Below are 18,988 nucleotides of genomic sequence, written 5' to 3'. Positions count from 1 at the left end.
TTTTCTTGATTTCTTTTTCAGGTAGTTTGTTATTGGTGTGTAGAAATGTTACTGATTTTTGCATGTTGATTTTGTATCCTGCAACTTTACTTAATTTGTTTATCAGTTCTAAGAGGAGATTTTTGGTGAATTCTTCAGGTTTTTGCATTTATAAGAGCATGTTATCTGTAAACAGGGACAAATTTGACTTCCTCCTTTTCAATTTGGATACCTTTTATTTATTTCTCTTGCCTAATTGCTCTGGCAAGGACTTCCAGTATGGTATAGTTTGGATGTTTATCTCTTCTAATCATGTTGAAATGTAATCCCCAACCTGGTGGGAGATGTTGGATCATAGTGGCAAATCCTTCGTGAATGACTTGGTGCTATCACCCTGGTAGTTAGTGAGTGCTCGCTCAGCTCCTGTGAGATCTGGTTGTTCAAAGGAGTCTGGAACCTCCCCTTCTCTCTTGCTTTCTCCCTCACCATGCTGGCTCCTCATTCAGTTTTTGCCATGACTATAAGCCTTCTGAGGTTAGATACTGGAAGCAGATACCAGCACCATGCTTCCTGTACAGCCTGCAGAACCACAAGCCAGAACAAACCTCTTTTCTTTATAAATTACCCAGCCTTAGACATTCCTATATATAAATGCAAACAGACTAACACACAGTATTATGGGTTTAAAAAATTTTTTTTTAAATAACATCTGCCTGGTTCCCTCACTGATGAATGAATATAATAAAGTAATATGTTCATTTATATATCTGTATGAGAGCCATGATTTTCTTTTTCTGAAAACCATCCTTTAACAGTTGCAAACTTTTCTGAAAAAGCTAATTTTAATGCTAAATCAATTATGCTAGAATATGGGAACACATGGAAAGCTACCCAAACTGTTTTGTAGACTTTTTTTTTCCAACTTTTATTTTAGGCTTGGGGGTACATATGCAAGTTTGTTACATGGGCAAATTGCTTGTTGCTGTGGTTTGGTGAACAAATGATTTCATCACTCGGGTAGTGATTCATTTAGGATCATGGTCTCCAGCTGCATCCATGTTGCAGCAAAGGACATGATTCCATTCTGTTTTTGTTGTGGTGGTGGTTGTTGTTTGTTTGTTTCTCTGAGACAGAGTCTCCCTCTGTCAGCCAGATTGGAGTGCAGTGGTGTGATCTTGGCTCACTGCAATCTCCATTTCCCAGGCTCCAGCAATTCTTCTGCCTCAGCCTCCTGAGTAGCTGGAATTACAGGAGTGTGCCACCATGCCCCGCTAATTTTTGTAGTTTTAGTAGAGACAGGGTTTCATCATGTTGGCAAGGCTGGTCTCAAACTCCTGACCTCTGGTAATTCATCTGCCTTGGCTTCCCAAACTGCTGGGATTACAGGCATGAGTCGCCGCACCTGGCCATGATTTCATTCTTTTTACGGTTGTGTAATATTCTACGGTGTGTATGTACCACATTTTCTTTATCCACTCCACTGTTGACGGCATGCAGGTTGATTCCATGTCTTCGCTATTGTGAAAAGTTCAGTGGTGAACATACATGTGCTTGTGTCCTTACGACAGAACAATTTATATCCCTTCATATACCCAGTAATGTGATTGCTGAATTAAATGGTAGTTCTATTTTATGTTCTTTGAGAAATCTCCAAACTGCTTTCCATAGTGGTTGAACTTACACTCCTATCAGCAGTGTATAAGTGTTCACTTTTCTCTGCAACCTCACAAACTTTCTTTTTTCTTTTTTACTTTTTACTAATAGCCATTCTGACTTGTGTAAGATGGTATCTCGTTGTGGTTTTGATTTGCATTTCTCTGATGATTAGTGATATTGAGTATTTCTTCTTATGCTTCTTGGCTACGTGTATGTCTCCTTTTGAAAAGTGTCTGTTCATGTCCTTTGCCCATTGTTTAATGGGGTTGTTTGATTCTTGCTTGTTCATTTATAAGTTCATTATAAGTTCTGGATATTAGACCTTGTGTTCTACCAGGTTTTGGTATCAGAATGATGCTGGCCTTATGGAATGAGTTAGGAAGGAGTCCCTCTTCCTAATTATTTGGAATAGTTTCAGTAGGATTGGTACCATCTCTTGTTTATACATCTGGTAGAATTTGACTGTGAATCCTTCTGGCCCGGGCTCTTTCTGATTGGTAGGTTTTTCAAAAATTACTGATTTAGTTTCTGATTTAATATCTATTCCATAGCCTAGAAATCAAGGAATAATTTTGAGTTTCATGTCTCATTATTTAAGAAACATTTTATAAGGCTGTAGCTGCCATAGATAGTAATTCTTCTGATGGTTCTGGGCAAAGTAAATTGATAACCTTTTGGAAATAACTCAGCATTCTAGATGCCATTAAGAACATTTGTGATTTATGGGAGAAGATCAAAATGTCAACATTAACAGGAGTTTGGGAGAAATTGATTTTAACTCTCATGGATGACTTTGAGGGATTTAAGACTTCAGTGCAGGAAGTACTAGCCTAAGTTTTAGGCATCCACTGGGGTCTTAGAACACATTCCCTGTGGGTAAGCAGGGACTGCTTTACCGTTTCACATATAGTTGTAGGAACATAGGATATTTCCATTTCCTCCAGTTTGCCTTTCATGCTATTATTGATACCAATTTTATTGTGAGTGTTGTATACCCTACAATAGATTATTTTTCCTTAAAATTGAGTTATCTTTTAAAGAAACCAGAACATGTGAAAGAGTTTGTTTTATGTGCTCATATATTTTCCAGTTTTGCCACTCTTCATTCCTTTGTATAGGTCTACATTTTCATATTTTATCCTTTTCCTTCTGTCTGAAAAGCTTCCTTTAATTTTTTGTTGTTGTTGTTTAGTGCAGGCTGGATATTATCTTAGTTTTTATTGGTCTACAGAAGTCTTATTTTTTGAAATATATATTTTCAGGGTATAGAATTCTATACTGACATTCTATAAAAATTCTATATTCTTTCAATACTTTAAAATGTCTCACCATTATCTTCTAGCATGCATGATTTCTGATGAGAAATCCATCATTCTTATCTTTGTTTTTCTATATTTAATGTGTCTGTTTTCTCTGGCATTTTTTCTTGTCAGTAATTTGAATATGACATACATGAATGTGATTTTTCTATAAGCTCATATATTACACTTGTATTTTATTGATCTTCTTTGGTCTGTTGGTTTATAGTTTTCATCTAGTTTGGTAACATTTCAGCTATTATTTCTTCATATTTGTTTTACTTTTGGTATTCCGGTTACAGAAATTTTAGTTCACTTACGTTGTCCCAGTTTGCTGAGTCTGTTCAGTCTCTTTTTTTTTGCTACTGTGTGCTTCATTTTGGATACACTCTTGCTGTATATTGACAGACACTGATTTTTTTCCTTCTCTACTGCCTGATCTGCTGTTAATTTCTTTTAGTTGATACATTGTCTCTAGAAATTTCAGTATATCTTATTTTTACATTATTTATATCTCTATTGTATCATGTTTTTCTTTATTTCCTTGATCACCTTTTAAAACTTATAATAGTTAAAAGTTCCTTTTCTGAATTTTATCATCTGTCACTTCTAAGTACATTTCTATTGATTGGTTGATTTGGCTATAGGTTATACTTTTCTATTCCTTTGCATACCTGTTAATTGTTTACTATACATTGTGAATTACATGATTTTGGTGCTAGATTTTTTCTTTTCTTTTTCTTTCTTTCTTTCTTTCCTTCCTTCCTTCCTTCCTTCCTTCCTTCCTTCCTTCCTTCTTTCTTTCTTTCTTTCTTTCTTTCTTTCTTTCTTTCTTTCTTTCTTTTTTTTTTTTTTTTTTTTTTTTTTCTTTCTTTCTTTCTTTCTTTCTTTCTTTCTTTCTTTCTTTCTTTCTTTCTTTCTTTTCTTTCTTTCTTTCTTTCTTCTTTTTTTTTTTGACAGAATCTCGCTCTGTCTCGCAACCTTCCGCCTCCCGGATTCAAGCAATTCTCCTGCCTCAGCCTCCTGAGTAGCTGAGATTACAGGTGCACGCCACCATGCCCAGCTAATTTTTGTATTTTTAGTAGAGATGGGGTTTCACCTTGTTGGTGAGGCTGATCTCGAACCCCTGACCTCATGATCCACCTGCCTGGGCCTCCCAAAGTGCTGGGATTACAGGCATGAGCCACCACACCCGGCCTTGGTATTTCTTTAAAGAATGTTGGGTTTTTCTGCCTCGTAGTTATGTTACTTGAAGTTTAACCTGATCCTGTCTGAGGCTTGCTCTTCACCTTTTTTATAGGTGGCCCTAAGGAGCTGCTGTTCCAAGGATGGTTTTACTACTAAGAGGTATCTCTTCTGTGCACTATCCTCAATGTCCCTGTATTACAGGGTCTCCTCATTCTGGCTCATATGAACTGTTTCTAGGAATTGTGTGGCTTGCTACTTTCCAGTGATCCTTCCTGAGTGTCAGAGATTGTCTTCCTTCATATAAGCATATCCACATTCTGCAAAATACATGAGGAGGTTCTTTGCAGCTACTTAGACTTCTCTTGTTCTGTATAGCTCCCTCCTATTATTATAATAATAATATAATAACAGGCCTCCCTGTTATTCTGCCCTACAAATTCTGGCTGCCTCAGCCTCTCCTAACTTTGATCTTTTTCTTCTCAATCGGTGAATCACTGGACTCCGATTCCTTTTCTGAGCTATAGCCTGCAAACTCCTGGAGGCCATGATCTGGAGCAACCAGAAGGCTCACCCCGTTCTCTCTGGGATCACAATCTGTTGTTCAAGGTCTGAAAATTATTGTTTTATATATTTTGTCGTATTTTCTGATTAGTTGTGGTTAAGTCCTATTACAGTAAATCTCTCATAAGCATAAATGGAAGTAAGTTGTAGGTTGTTTCAATTTTCATTTTTTGTTTGTCAGGTGAGACTGGACTTTTTAAAAATACATTACTGGCCTGTAAGTCACCTTCTATGAGTTGCTTGTTTATATTTCTTATAGACTTTTTTCTGTTAATTTTTTTTCTAGCACTTGAAGCTTCTTCCTAGGTTTGCAGAATTTCCTATTTTCAAAACCGCTTGCATAAGAGAGATTTTTCTTCACTGAAAGTCTGATAAAATGCCATCTGGAAACCTGTTTGGGCCCAGATGCTTTTCCTCTTGGGAGTGATATTTTGATTATTGGTTTGACTTTTAAATGGTTATTACACTATTTAGGCTTTCTACATCTTCTGGAGTAAATTTTCATAACTTACAATTCTCTTGTAAAAGTTTCCATTTCATCAGATTTTCCTAAAGTTTCTCATAGTATTTGCTTATTACCTTTAAAAATGTGAGCTGCATCTGTATTTGTGCGTTTTTTCATTTTCACACTTGATCTTAGCCAAAAGGCTGAGAAGTGATTCTTTTTCATTTTTAATGTCATTTGTGCACTTACTCTCCATTGATTGGTAGTGAAAGAGGGTTGTGTATTTTTAAGTTTTTTTTTCCAAAGAACTAGTGTATTGGATTTTGCTGATGATTCTTTAGGCTTATTTTCTATTATTATAGTTTTCTTTATGATTTCCTCCTTTGTAGTTTCTCTGGGTTTCCTTGGTTTTTCTTTGGCCTCTATGATTGAATACAAAACTCATTTACATCAGGTTTTTTTTCTACTTTTTTTGTAAACATATTTAAACCTATACATTTTCCCTCTATCTAAATACTCATTTAGCGACTTCACATTAGTTTTGATATGTTGTCCCTTCATTGACATTTCTTAATGTTTTAATTTATAAAATTAATTCATATGTTATAAAGGTTCATAATTTCTATTAGATTTCCTTTTTAACACACATTCAGGAACACATTTTTTCAATTCCATAGTGCTTGTTTACTATATTTTTATTGATTTTGTAATATGCCATGTCACAGAAGTTCTAAATCGTAATATTTCATGCTGCCACGGTATGAGAAACAGTACTGTGAGTGCTCAATACTGAGATCAGAGAAAATTTTCTCTCTTGGCTTCTTATCTGAAAGAGTCTGTGCAGTAAAATTTACACAGTAATTAGGAACAATCATTTAAGAAACCCAGAGTTTCCTTGGGATGATTCATATTACATTCTTCAACAAAGCTGAAAACAATTTTCTATATAATTTAACATATTGCTTGCTAACTTATGAATTATAAATAATACAAGAAGTTAAAGTGTGACTTTTGTAACACAGTATTCTTTATTCAAGAAATAGACTCTGAAACACAGAAGACTGTATTCTGTAGATCCCAATGCATGGGTTCTGCAGGTTGTAAATATCTAGGATTTACTTGAAGAGTACTTTCTTGAATAATATGGCAGTGAGGAACAAGGGAACTGCTCACAAGTCAACTCCCTGAGGATAATCCTAGAAGAAGGATCAGCTTTGCTATGTTGCTTTTTTCAAAGCAGGGGGGAAAGAGATGATTACCATAGGAGGTAAAGATGGGGTGTTTGGAAAACAGGAAAAGGAGATGAAAATTCCCCTCATGTAGCTTGTTTTTTCTCATTAAGTCTCCATTTTTCCTTCTGTGTAGTGTTTTCTATTTGATCAGTTTTTCCCCTGCTTTGTTCAGTAAAAGATTATGAGGGAAATGACTCTGAAGCAGAAGACCCGAATTTCAGGGAGACTTTGCCTTCATCAAGTAAGAAAAACACACCTAGATCAAAGGTAAGACTAAAAGGAGAGGGATCTCTACTAATTTTGGCTAATACCTAAGTTGCTGACTATGCTGTCTGTGAAATGGGTATCTATTTTGTTTTCACCAAAATAATTTCTTAATTCTTTGCACTGTAGTGTTGACAGTGACCAAAATAGGGATTTGAAAGAGTGGAACTTTTTGCCAAGTTTCTAGTGAATTGCATTTTCTAATGCTACTCTAGAAATTTTACAGGCACTTGTTTTGTGCTACTAATGAAGATACAAAATAAATTTCACATGAAGTTTGAAGCACCTTTAGATGTATTGATTGTGGACTTTTTCATTATTTGAGACAGCATGATTGGGTGTCTCCAAACTATGGAAAAGTAGAGGGCTGTGAAAAGTCTGTGACAAAACCTCTTACTTCAACACATTACCCCATTTGTGGAGATAGTGCTAGGGTTAGAACACAAAAAAAGGGAAATGGATTTTAGTCTGGTGGGTGCTTTGCATTTTTTTTCTCTTATCTAGTCAACTAGAGCTTTGGAACTGCCATGATGATGCTGGCCTTGTGCTCATTTCCTGTAAGTTACAGCAATAATAGAGATAAAGTCAGTACATAGACCAAATACTGCTTCTACCACTTCCCCCGTTCAATTGCCACCTCCACCCCTGATGGGCAGGAGTGCCGCTTTTAAGAACAACATTGTAACTTGGTTATTATCTCCTGTCCGTTCTCTGCTATACTTAAGTTGGGCACATCAAGGCTACCATCACATCTTTGGCTGGGAATCTATGGCTGTTAGTGCCATGTTGGGCTCTTAGCTCACTCTTGATAGTTTTCTCTGATCAGAATGGTTTCCTGTTTGAAGCAGAGACAGTTTGAAAGGGAACACCTTCACAGAATGGCCCAAGTAGATCCTTTGTATAGTCTTACAGTCTTATTTGACTTCTTCTAGAACTGAGCACATTTTGTGATTTTGTTTATATTTTTACTTTGGTTTTTTTTTTCTAAGTTATAGCTTGGCCTATCTAGGATGAATTCTGATATGCTTTAAAGTTTTCTTTTAGAAAAAAGGATCTTAGAACATTCCTGGATGGTTTTTAGAGTGTTGGGAAAATTACCTGATTTCGTTAGAACTTGTTTTTCTTATATTTCATGAAACAATTTGATATTGTAGCCATTTTTATGTCCTTTCAGATAGATGCTGTCCCCTAGAAATTGTCTAGACTCATAGACTTGAAGTTGGTTAGATTTGGAGCATTACTAATTTTTTTTTTGAGACAGGCTAATTTATTTTTTGGATTTTTGTAGAGACAGAGTTTCACCATGTTGGCCAGGCTGGTCTTCAGCTCCTGGCCTCAAGTGATCCACCCATCTCGGCCTCTCAAAGTGCTGGGATAATAGGCATAAGCCACCACAGCTGGCCTGTTAAAGACATTTTTATGCCGCCACTCATTTTAGAGGTGAAAGCTGAAGCAATTTGTCTATGATCATACAACTCTTGAGTCACAGACTAGAAACCAGGCTCCTATCTGTGTTACTGTTTTCACTTTGTCCTCATAAATCCTTGCTTCATGGAGTACAAGAAAGCTAACTTAAGCTCCTCAGAAAACATTTTCTAACGTTTAAAAAAATTTGATATTAATTTGATTCAGTGAGCAAGCTCCAAAAGTTCTGCCATCTTGATAATTTATTATGTTTCTCCATGTTAGTTCTTGGTATTGTTAGCAAAATCACATTTCACTCAATCAGACATATGTTAGTCAACCTTAAATTTGAATTGCAGCCATCTAGAACAGTTTGCTTCTTTAAAAAATAAATATAATCAATTTGATTTTGAACCATGACTTGAAAGATGTCTCAGGTTTAAATTGTGTTAGGACTTCCAGATGTTACTTTTTCTAAGTAAATGAATTGTACTCAAATGACTTTTAAACATGTCTCATAGGAGGGAAGTGGGATCATGTTTGTGTAATAGCACTGTCCCACTTCTTTTCCTCCATCCCACTGGAGCCACAGTTTTTACATTTCAATTTTAATTATCCTGAAATTAATTTTTAGGGATTTCCCAATCAGTACTGATTTCAAAACTAGTTCAACTCTGTGAAGCTCATTTCATTTAATGTATTGGTTAGCTACATAATTTAATGAGGAGGAATCTTAGGTGGACATTTTCCTGTGATTTTAAAGTAAAAATTAAATATACACCAAGCAAACACTAGTAAACTCATTAGTCAAAGAAGAAATCATAATGGATGTTTAAAGTATTTAGAATGGAATGTACACAAAAATACTAGATGTAAAAACATGTGGTTTGCGGACTGAGCAGTGTGTAACAAATATAAGGTCTACTCTATAACATTACATTTACAATTGTGCCACTTAAAGTGTTTAGGAGTAAATCTAAGAAAAGGTGTACATTGTCTTTATTGAGAATATTTTATAATGTGTTTGCTGGGTAGCTGTATCATATTAGTGGATAATAATACTTAATATATAAATATATCACTTATTTCCAATTTAAATTAAAAAATTCATATCACTTAATTTCAATAATAATCCCAAAGTTATTTTTGTGTGTGAATGAGATTCGATCAGCTGATTCAAAAGATGTTCTTGAGAAAACAGAAGGTCAAGTATGGCAGGACAGTATTAGACAAGGAAGGAAGGAAACGTGTGTATATGATGACTGGGGCACTGGCACTGCGAGTTGTCAAGACTGAAGTCTCTCCAGTGCAAAATTGGGCAGTGAAATGTGGAGAAATACTTAGAATTAGTAGATTGGATGGTGCAAGTACTAAAGTAAAGATAAATATAGTGGCAGGAATTTTATATTCACAGTAAACAAAACATGGTAAACACTTATAAGAAAATCTCTTATGGGCTGAAGTAATAAATCTATTTTTTCTCAAACGAAGCTTTTAAAATTTAGTTTTGAAAATCACTTGAGTAATTCAGTATAAATAACTTCTGTTTACATAGTACTCTGCACTGTTTTGACAGATTGAAAAATATTTTATAGGGAGATATACAGTTAAGTGATTTTCTAGAAGCAGAATTATACTATGTGATTGTGGTTATAATTCCATTATTGCAGATCTTTTCACTCTTCTTAAGTAGCTATAGAAATCACGTTTCTTTTAAACCATATTTTTTCTAAAACCAAGGCTATAATTTGTTTCCTTTCTTATGTCTGTAGGTTTTTGAAAATAAAGTTAACTCAGAGAAGGTAAAACCTTCTCTTCGGAATTTCCCACGTAATGATTATGAGGATGTTTTTGAAGAGCCTTCAGAAAGGTATAACTAATATGCTTATTTAGTGAGTTTTCTGTTTATGCTACTTATATTCATAGCTAGCCCTCTGCATGGAGACAGTGAATAATGGCCCTCAAATGTTTAATTTTTCAAGATATAGCCTTTTATAAACCTGATTTAGCTTTCTTAGGAAAATGGTTACGATCTCACAAATATGGTAATTAACACAAGAGAAAAGTATTCTTGAAGGATTCAATTTCTCTATCCTCTCAACAGTTACCTGGCATCAAAGCTTTTGCAAATATGCTTGGAGCTTTTGACGTGGTCAGTGTACTTGAGGTAGCATGAAGCTCTCAGTACAGCACTAAATTTTGTTAGAAATGTAATCTGTTTTCAGAAAGAAAATTATATGGTATAAACAATAGGATTATTAGTATGGTGAATTTCTGGTAGTATATATTTAAAAAATTTAAAGTACCTGAAGAACAGTAAATTTCCATTGGGAAAACTAAAGAAACAAGTTTTCATGCTTATAAAATTTTCAAATTTAGGTGTTATAAGCAAAAACATCAAATGAGGAAACATTTTGTTAAGCCATATTTTCTTAGAGATTTATCAGTAATTTTAGCTACCCTCACTGGAATAGCACTGTATAAGAATGTGTATATTCTTTATATTATGTGTTTTTGTATGTGTGTTGTATGAAATTTGTATGTACAACTTTCAGAAGTGCATTAAACAAATAACAGTAATTCCAAAGGCATTTTGAGCTTCTATGATATACTAAGCATTGTACATAAATAAAAACTACTATATATTTTTTGCTCTTTAGTTCACAGTTTAATTAGGAAAACAGACATATAAAAGACAAATTGATGTACAATGTTGTAAACATTATTTTAGAGTCAAAATCCAAAGATTGCGGGTACAGAAGACTGACTATGCATGAGGGAGGTTTCCCACAAGCTTCTCTGAAGAAAAGATATTTTGGTTGAATTTAGGATTTAATTAAATAGAAACCTAGCAGGTGAAAAGGAGAACATTTCAGGCAAGAGGAAGAAGCTTGAGTGAGGGTAAGGAGTTGTGAAAATATCTTACTAATGGGGAGAAATATTAGGTGCCAAGAGTCATAGGGTGTGTGTGAGGTGGAATGCCAGGAAGCTGGAGAAGATGAGAAGTAGAGCCCAAAATACAGCGTGGGCTGGAGTGGGAAATAACGCCATATACGTGAAGCTGAGTATACATTTTATTCAGTCTGTTAAAATGAAAAGGATGCATAGGGAAGGTCTTTTTGTTTTATTTGTGAAACTGTCTATTATCCACACAGAAGGAGGAATGCTGGTGGCAAGGTGAGGATAGCTGGAAGTGGCAGTCAGTGGAGATTAATTAAATGTTTAGAGTAATCCAAGAAAAAATGAGAAGGAGAAAAGAGTAAGAAACCCGAAATGCCTTACAGAAGTAAAAGAAAAAGGCATTTATTTTGCTAAGGTTAAAGCATACAGTGGAGGTAGGAAATCAGTGGAGATGGTGATGAAAAAGTACACAGAGGCCACCTGGCCAATATCTTAAACTTAGGTGTCTGATAAGGGGCTTTGATTTATCCTGATATTGGTGGGCAGGTATAATTAAGTTTGTGTTTTAGTAAGAATTTTCTCTAAACATTGAAGGTTAGATGTGGAAGTCAAGTTAGGAGGATTTTGCTAGGTAGGTTTGCAAATGAAAATGCAACAGGAGCCAAGTTGATAGCATTAGCGAGTCAGCTGAGTATGGAGAGGTTGCTAAGGAAACAGAAAGTGAATATGGGCTAGTATTTGAAAAATCTGTTAACGATTAGTAGCTAGACAGATTTTAAAGCATTTCCTATTTTTTAGATACAGAAAATTGAGTATGATATGAGAGAATTTGTAGATAGGGAGTGATTCATGATATGTTAAAAAATATATATAAATTATAGAAAAGTACCTTAGAGGAGGTAGAAGGAATCAGGTTAAGAACATGGAAGGATGAATTTTGAACAGGCAGAAAGCAAGGAATAAGAAAGACATTGATGCATCTAAGTAAATGTTTTAAAAGATAATAAATTGAAAGAATTTCTGTTTTCTGGCTTGTATTTTCTAGAAGAAGTTACAGTTTTACTAAGGCAGAGAAAGTATTAAGATAAGGACTCTAACAGGATGGGGGCTTGGAATTAGCTGCCATGGAAGAGTGGTACAGGAAACCAACCAGGGACATGCTGGTGTTTTCCAAATGTCTCTCTGCTGATATTAGAAAGCCCAGTAACCCTAGTACTTCCCTCCCGCAGCCTAGGTAAAGGAGAGGAGAAGGTAAATAGGCGGATGGATCTAAGGCGACTAGTTTGCAAGGTAAAAGTAGTGAGAGGAGATGGAGTTTATGATCAGACATTGGGATTTGGGGATTATCTCACAAGTGAGCCAATTTCAGGTGATGACAATGGGAGTGGGTGACTGAATTGAAATGGAAATGAATGTCAATTAAATGATCAATAAAGATGATTAGAAAGTATTTCTCAAATGTATATATTCTTTGAAACCATGGGCAAATATATACATTTCTTTTCTAGTGGCAGTGATCCCAGCATGTGGACAGCCAGAGGCCCCTTCAGAAGAGACAGGTGGAGCAGTGAGAATGAGGAGCCTGCAGGGCCCTCACAGGCTCTCTCCCCTCTACTTTCTGGTATGACATCATCCTATTTGTAGTAACAAGTTGAGGCTGTATTTTAGAGATATGCACAAAGATATTTCTAATACCAGTGAAGGAAAGAGCTAGGAAAAACTTCAAAAAATGGGAAAATATGCTTTTCTAGGATTTTCTTTTAAAAATAAAAAAATACAATTAAAAAAATGCTGCACACCCCATATTCAGAATGGCTAATTTCTGTCCTTTCTTCAAGTATTTTAAGGTATTAAATATGTCAGTTTAGTAAAATCCATTTGTTTAAAGGTAGATATTTTATAGATTTGAAAAATAACAACCTGCTTCCTAATTTCCTTTTAAAATTTGTTGCACAATATATGCTTTGTAAGTAAAATAATAACATTTTGGATTACAAATTATCACATATTTATAGTGGGAAAAGAAAACAACAAATATGCATAATAAATTATAACACTGAAGAATATTTCAGAACTTTTTGTGTATGTGTATTTACATGTATATATAATATAAATGTAATTAGAACTATGAATATATACTTTATATATATGTGTATGTGTGTATATATATTTATAAAATTTGTGTTTGTAAACTTGGGGGATCACATGCACACCTCAAAAACCTTGGAGTTGGAGAGGATCTTGAAGGTCATCCATAACCAACATCCCATCAAATGTTGGAAACATCTTCTCTAATGACTTTATTTGAAACATATCAAACCCAATTAAGAAAATATCACATTACACAATTATTAAACTGCAGATATCATACAAGAAATAATTGCTAAATATTATAGGGCGTATAGAAAACTGTATTTTCTTTCATACGACTAGACAGTTAATCACACAGCCCACCTAATTCCACTAATCCACAACATTTCCCAAATGAATTATATATTAACTTTTATCACTATTAAGTTTTCCAAAATGGGTTGATCCTTTTGTATTCCCTCTAAATTTTTTTACTAATGTGACTTGTTTGTTCCTGTGGACATATTATACTTATTCTGTTTTGATTCTACTCATTCTAATTTATACTGGAAAGGAAAATCCTCCCTCTAATTTTTTAAAAAATACATTTTTGTAGCTATTTGGGCAAGTTTTTGCTACTCGGTGATTTTAAATTATTTTGTGCATTCTTTGTAAACTTGTTTGAAATTTACATAGAAATGGACAATGCCAGTTACATTCATTTCAGGTAGGATTGGCACTGTTGTGATTTTAGGTCTGTCCTTCACATATAGAATGAGGGGACGTCAGGAGGATCATCCACAGTACATCTGAGCACAGAATAGCTGCTGCCCCATGTTCGCCTTCCATATCTGCCATGAGGACCTCGCTTGTGCCCTGTCTTAGCTGGAAACATTCAGGAAACAGAATTCTGGGAAAAGTGGTCCAGCCTAGCCATGTTAACATATTATAAAGCTATCACAGTCCACACTATATACAAAATATACAAAAATAGTTTGTTATAAGAATATGCTTTTATAAAATCAGGCATAATTTTAATTAATTAAAACATGCTTAATTAAACTGAGGCATACAGGAAAATTCACCCTTTTAGCATACGGTTCTATGAGGTTTGACCAAGGTTTGCCACCACAATCAAGGTATAGTACATTTCTATCTCCCCACACTTTTTTCTTGTATTTTTTTGTAGTTAACTCAACCCTACCACCAGTGCCTAGCAACCAGTAATCTATTTTCATTCTCTTTACTTTTGTCTTTTTCAAGGTATTATATAAATGGAATCATAAATATGTAGCCTTTTGAGTCCAACTTCTTTCACTTAGCGTAATTCTTTTGATATTCATCTGTGTCATTGCATTTATCAGTATTTAATTTCTTTTTTATTGAATAGTATTCCATTCACCAGTTGAAGGACACTGGGTTGTTTCCAGATTTTGGCAATTATGGATAATACCACAGATATTCACAAACTTTGTGTAAACATAAGTTTCCGTTACTTTAAGGTAAATATCTAGGAGTGGGATTGCTGGGTCATAAGTGTATAACAGACAAACTGTATTCCAAAGAAGCTGTACTAATGTTATTGGTTGCTTTTTACTTTTTTTTCCTCCTATTCTTTTTACTCTTTGTATTTCAGTTAGGTAATTTCTGTCAGCCTATCTTCAGGTTTACTGATTCCTTTCTTGGTTGTGTCGAGTCTACTAATGAACCCATTGAAAGCATACAGTGTTTTTTTATGTACAACATTTCCATTTGACACCTTTACAGATTCTGTCTCTGTTGATAATGCATTTTGTCTGCATTTTTCATAGAGCTTAAACATGTTAATGATAGTTATTTAAAATTCCCTGTTGGATAACTCTGACAGATGGGTTGTTGCTGATATTTTTTTCTGTGATTGCTTTGCTTTTTGACACTGGCTTCTGTTGTTGCAGCTGCTGCAGCTTCATTATATGTCTATATATCTGATTGAGTGTTGGTACTGGGTGTAGAAAAAAAGAGACTGAAGTAAATAGAATTTATGCCTAGAAATAGTCATGCCTATTCCTCTGGTAGGCCATTTAGGACATGAGCTGGGTTTTGGTTTTGTGTTGCTCTCATTACCTATAGTGAACCATTGGCTTAGAATTCCTTAGGATTTAGCTTGTGTGCAGGGTGGCAGCTGGGGTGCTAAAGAGTTTTTATTGTTGGCCTTTTCCTGTTTCATCCTCAACTTTGGGCCTTCCCTGTGTGCCAGTGCTTTAGAAGGGTTCTCTCCTTCTTCTGCCCATCTTCCAGCAGTAGACTGGTGCTTGCTTGCCTGGGGAGGGAGGGCCAAGTCATTGTTTCTTGTCCTATTCCATTCTCAGCCTTGGGCAGGTCCTCCGTCCCTGGTCCTCAGTGACAGGCTTGGTCAGTGATACTACCCCTTCTCATGGCATCCAGACTCTGCCTGACACCTTTGGCAAGTCTATAGTGGAGAAGGTTTCCTCCCCTTCACTTAGTGTAGTGGTAGGAGTTTTGTAATAATAATGGCATCAAATCCTCAGGACTCAAGACTCAGGACTGCTTTCTGCACCTTCTCCAGGAATAGAGGGGTTTTGTTTGCTCTTTTCCCAACTGCAGTGTCTCTACACTTATATACAGCAGGAATTGATGCTCCTCCTCCTGCAGTGTGAGGCTTTTGTTCTGGGAGAAATAGGTCTTAGTCGGGCTTTATGCATTTTCTACCATGACAGTAGCTCCCCTCCTCCAAGCCTACCTTTCTGAGGGAATGGTTCTTCCCATCTCCTGCTCTGCTCTCAGTCTTTCTTATGAGCACCTGTTGGAGGTCTGTGAATTTGAGTCTTTGAATGTGTGCAAGTTCTCTTTGTGTCTGTGGCTTTACGCTGTTCTGTATTGTCACACTGGCCCACATCCAGCTATCAGCAGTACATTACATTTTATGTCTGAATACTTCTTTCCCATTTGTATAGTGCCTGGTATCTCTTTCTCCTTTGAACTGCAACAGGGAGCCAGTGTTCATGTCCTGTCACTCTTTAGGAGAGTCTGTCTTTTCTTAGATTTCAGACTACTTGGTTGCCCTGCAACTTCAGCTCTCTGATGGGTTCAAAATTTTTGATTTAGTGCTTTGTTTTTTCAACTTGTATATATTGTTAGGGTATGAGTGATGCTCATACTAGCTTTCTGTATTTAGGCAGAAATGGAATTTTGAATATAAATATATTTTAAAATAAAATAAGAACATATTCCTTTGCAAACAGGGAATACCATGTTTTAGCTGTTAGAGTAAGGCCAGTTCCTAGGGAAAAGTAGATAGACATTGCTTTTTTCTTTCTTAGTACCCTCCTTGTCAGTTTCAGTTTAGGACTATGGTTAAGCTCCTCCTAGGGTCTGTTACTGAGGTCTATGCTCACAAAGGATTAATGACTAGAAAATATAAAGAACTGCATATTAATAAGTAAAAGACAGATGGGCAAAACACATTAACAGGCATTTCACAGAAGAGAAAATATGAAAAAGTGGTCCAACCTAATTTTGAATCAGGGAAGTGAAAATCAAATCATATTGAAATAATAATTTACACTGACTAGATGGTTTCCATTTTTAAAAATGTGATAATAGTTAATATTGGTGAGTATGTGGCTTGATGGAAACCATTTTGGAAAATAATTTGGTGTTTCTTTTAATGTGCACATGCCATATGTCCTAGCAATTTCCTTCCTGGTTATTTATCTTAGAGAAACTCTTTTCCTTTTGTAACAGAAGACATATGCAAGAATGTCCATACTAGGCTTGTTTGTAATAGACTTCAACTGTAAATAACTCAGATATCTGTCAACACCAGCATGTATGAATTAGATATTGTATTTTGTTTAATGCGAAGATGAATAAACCCAGATGCAGTCTTAGCAAAAAAGTCGAGATTTAAAACAAAATAATTTAATCTATATAAACTTGCAAAATATGCAAAACAGCGTAAAGGGTAAACAAAACAAACAAAAGGAATGACAGCACAATTCAGAATAGTGATTATACCCTGAGGGAGGAGGACAAGGAATGAGGTCTGGGAAGGGGACACAGGATCATCAGGGGCTAATGTTCAGTTTTAAATTGGGTATGTATTGTTCTTTTTCTTAAAGATATTTCACTTAATTATTATTTTGTACCTATTTAACATTTAATAAAATATTTTAAAAGCCAAAATTAAAAAAATAAATTATAAAGTTAACATATGCTAATATTTTAATGAAAATCAATATAGAATGATATCGAGAAAAAGTTAATAATTTCCTCCCATCATCTTGAATCCTGATTCAGAGGCAACCAATATTAATAGTTTATCTAACAATACACAAAGATATAAAAACAGATTTTCTGTTTAAAGTTTAAATGAAAATTGATGTGTGCTCTACAACTCTACCATTACTCTGCAACCATAGTTTTTAAAATTTAAACTTATACTATGTACATAGGTTAAGACATATTCTAACATAGGATTAATAGTTGTCTAATATTTCATTGTATGCAGATACCATAATACATTCACCCATTCTCCAATTGACTTTTCTGCATTATATATTTTACACATTTCCTAAGTACTGATACTTTGATTTTGGTTAGATTCCCTGAAGTAAGATAGTTAAGAACAAGTTTTTGTTCATCTTATATTTTAATGGGCAATACCAGATTCCTTTCCAAAAGCTTAGAGAAATTTATTGTTACCCTAAGCTGTTAGGGATGGTTCAATTTTCCCACCTTCCTGTTATTATTAGATAACCCGTTTTCTAATTTTGCTAATCTGATGGATGAAAAACAGCATCTCCTTATTATGCAAATTTTTGTTATACTGATTACTAGTAGGATCAATTATCTTTTTTTGAGACAGAGTCTTGTTCTCTCGCCCAGGCTGGAGAGCAATGGCGTGATCTCGGCTCACTGAAACCTCTGCCTCCCAGGTTCAAGCAACTCTCCTGCCTCAGCATCCCGAGTAGCTGGGGCCATAGGCACGCACCACCATGCCCTGCTAATTTTTGTATTTTTAGTAGAGACCAGGTTTCACCATGTTGGCCAGGCTGGTCTTGAACTCCTGACATTGTGATCCACCCCCCTTTCAGCCTCCCAAAGTGCTGGGATTACAGGCGTGAGCCACTGCACCCGGCCAGGATCAAGTATCTTAATATATGTTTATTAACTTCTTCTTGGATTTGCATATTTATAAACTTTGTTCATTGTTTTTCTTTTCTTATTAATTTGTAGGAACTCTTCACATGTTGGAAATCTTAACATGTTGTCTGTCCAACAAATGTGCTATAAATTGTGACCCTCAATTCTATACCTTAAGAAGGGAGACCTTCATGAACATTCTTAATTTCTAAAATGCTTAAAAGGTCTTCTTTACAGGAAAACATACAAATATTCTCCTGAATTTTCTTCAGAATTTTATTCATTTATTTTGCTTAGATCATGACTCTATCTGCAGTTTATTGCTAAATATTATAGGGGTATAGAAAACTATTTTCTTTCATATGACTAGACAGTTATACCAGCACTATTCACTAAATAAACCACATTTCCCAAATGAATTTATATATACTTTTATCACGTATTAAGTTTCCAAAAATGGTTGATCCTTTTGTATTCTCTAAATTTTTTTACTAATTGACTTGTTTGTTCCTGTGGACATATTATAGTATTCTGTTTTGATTCTATTCATTCTAAACATATCTGGAAAGGAAAATCCTCCGTCTAACTTTTTAAAATATACATTTTTGTAGCTATTTGGGCAAGTTTTTGCTACCTCGGTGATTTTAAATTATTTTGTGCATTCTTGTGTAAACTTGTTTGAAATTTAGATAGAATGACATGCCAGTTACATTCATTCAGGTAGGATTGGCACTGTTGTGATTTTAGGTTCTTCCTTCCACATATAGAATGAGGGGAGTCAGGAGATCATCCACAGTACATCTGAGCACAGAATAGCTGCTGCCCCATGTTCGCCTTCCATATCT

At 35.1% G+C, this 18,988-nt stretch overlaps 1 protein-coding gene across 7 annotated transcripts in view; it reads left to right on the top strand.

Moving 5' to 3' along the window:
- PTPN20 (protein tyrosine phosphatase non-receptor type 20) overlaps positions 1–18,988 on the top strand; it is a 110,911-nt gene that overhangs the window by 40,820 nt on the left and 51,103 nt on the right. For 6 of the 7 annotated variants that reach the window (XM_017885553.1, XM_017885551.1, XM_017885552.1 and 3 more), the window contains 3 exons: positions 6,532–6,626; positions 9,800–9,897; positions 12,437–12,549. In XM_017885553.1, the coding sequence (XP_017741042.1) occupies positions 12,453–12,549 (97 nt within the window). In that variant the 5' untranslated portion in view covers positions 6,532–6,626; positions 9,800–9,897; positions 12,437–12,452. Of the gene's footprint in view, positions 1–6,492; positions 6,627–9,799; positions 9,898–12,436; positions 12,550–18,988 lie in introns of all 7 variants that reach the window. The other variant, XM_017885550.1, reaches the window with a different exon arrangement.

Source organism: Rhinopithecus bieti, unplaced genomic scaffold (genome assembly GCF_001698545.2).
Source record: "Rhinopithecus bieti isolate Rb0 unplaced genomic scaffold, ASM169854v2 scaffold_15143, whole genome shotgun sequence".
Lineage (NCBI taxonomy): Eukaryota > Metazoa > Chordata > Mammalia > Primates > Cercopithecidae > Rhinopithecus > Rhinopithecus bieti.
Note: the sequence above shows the minus strand (reverse complement) of the source record. Positions and strands in the feature narration are given on the sequence as shown.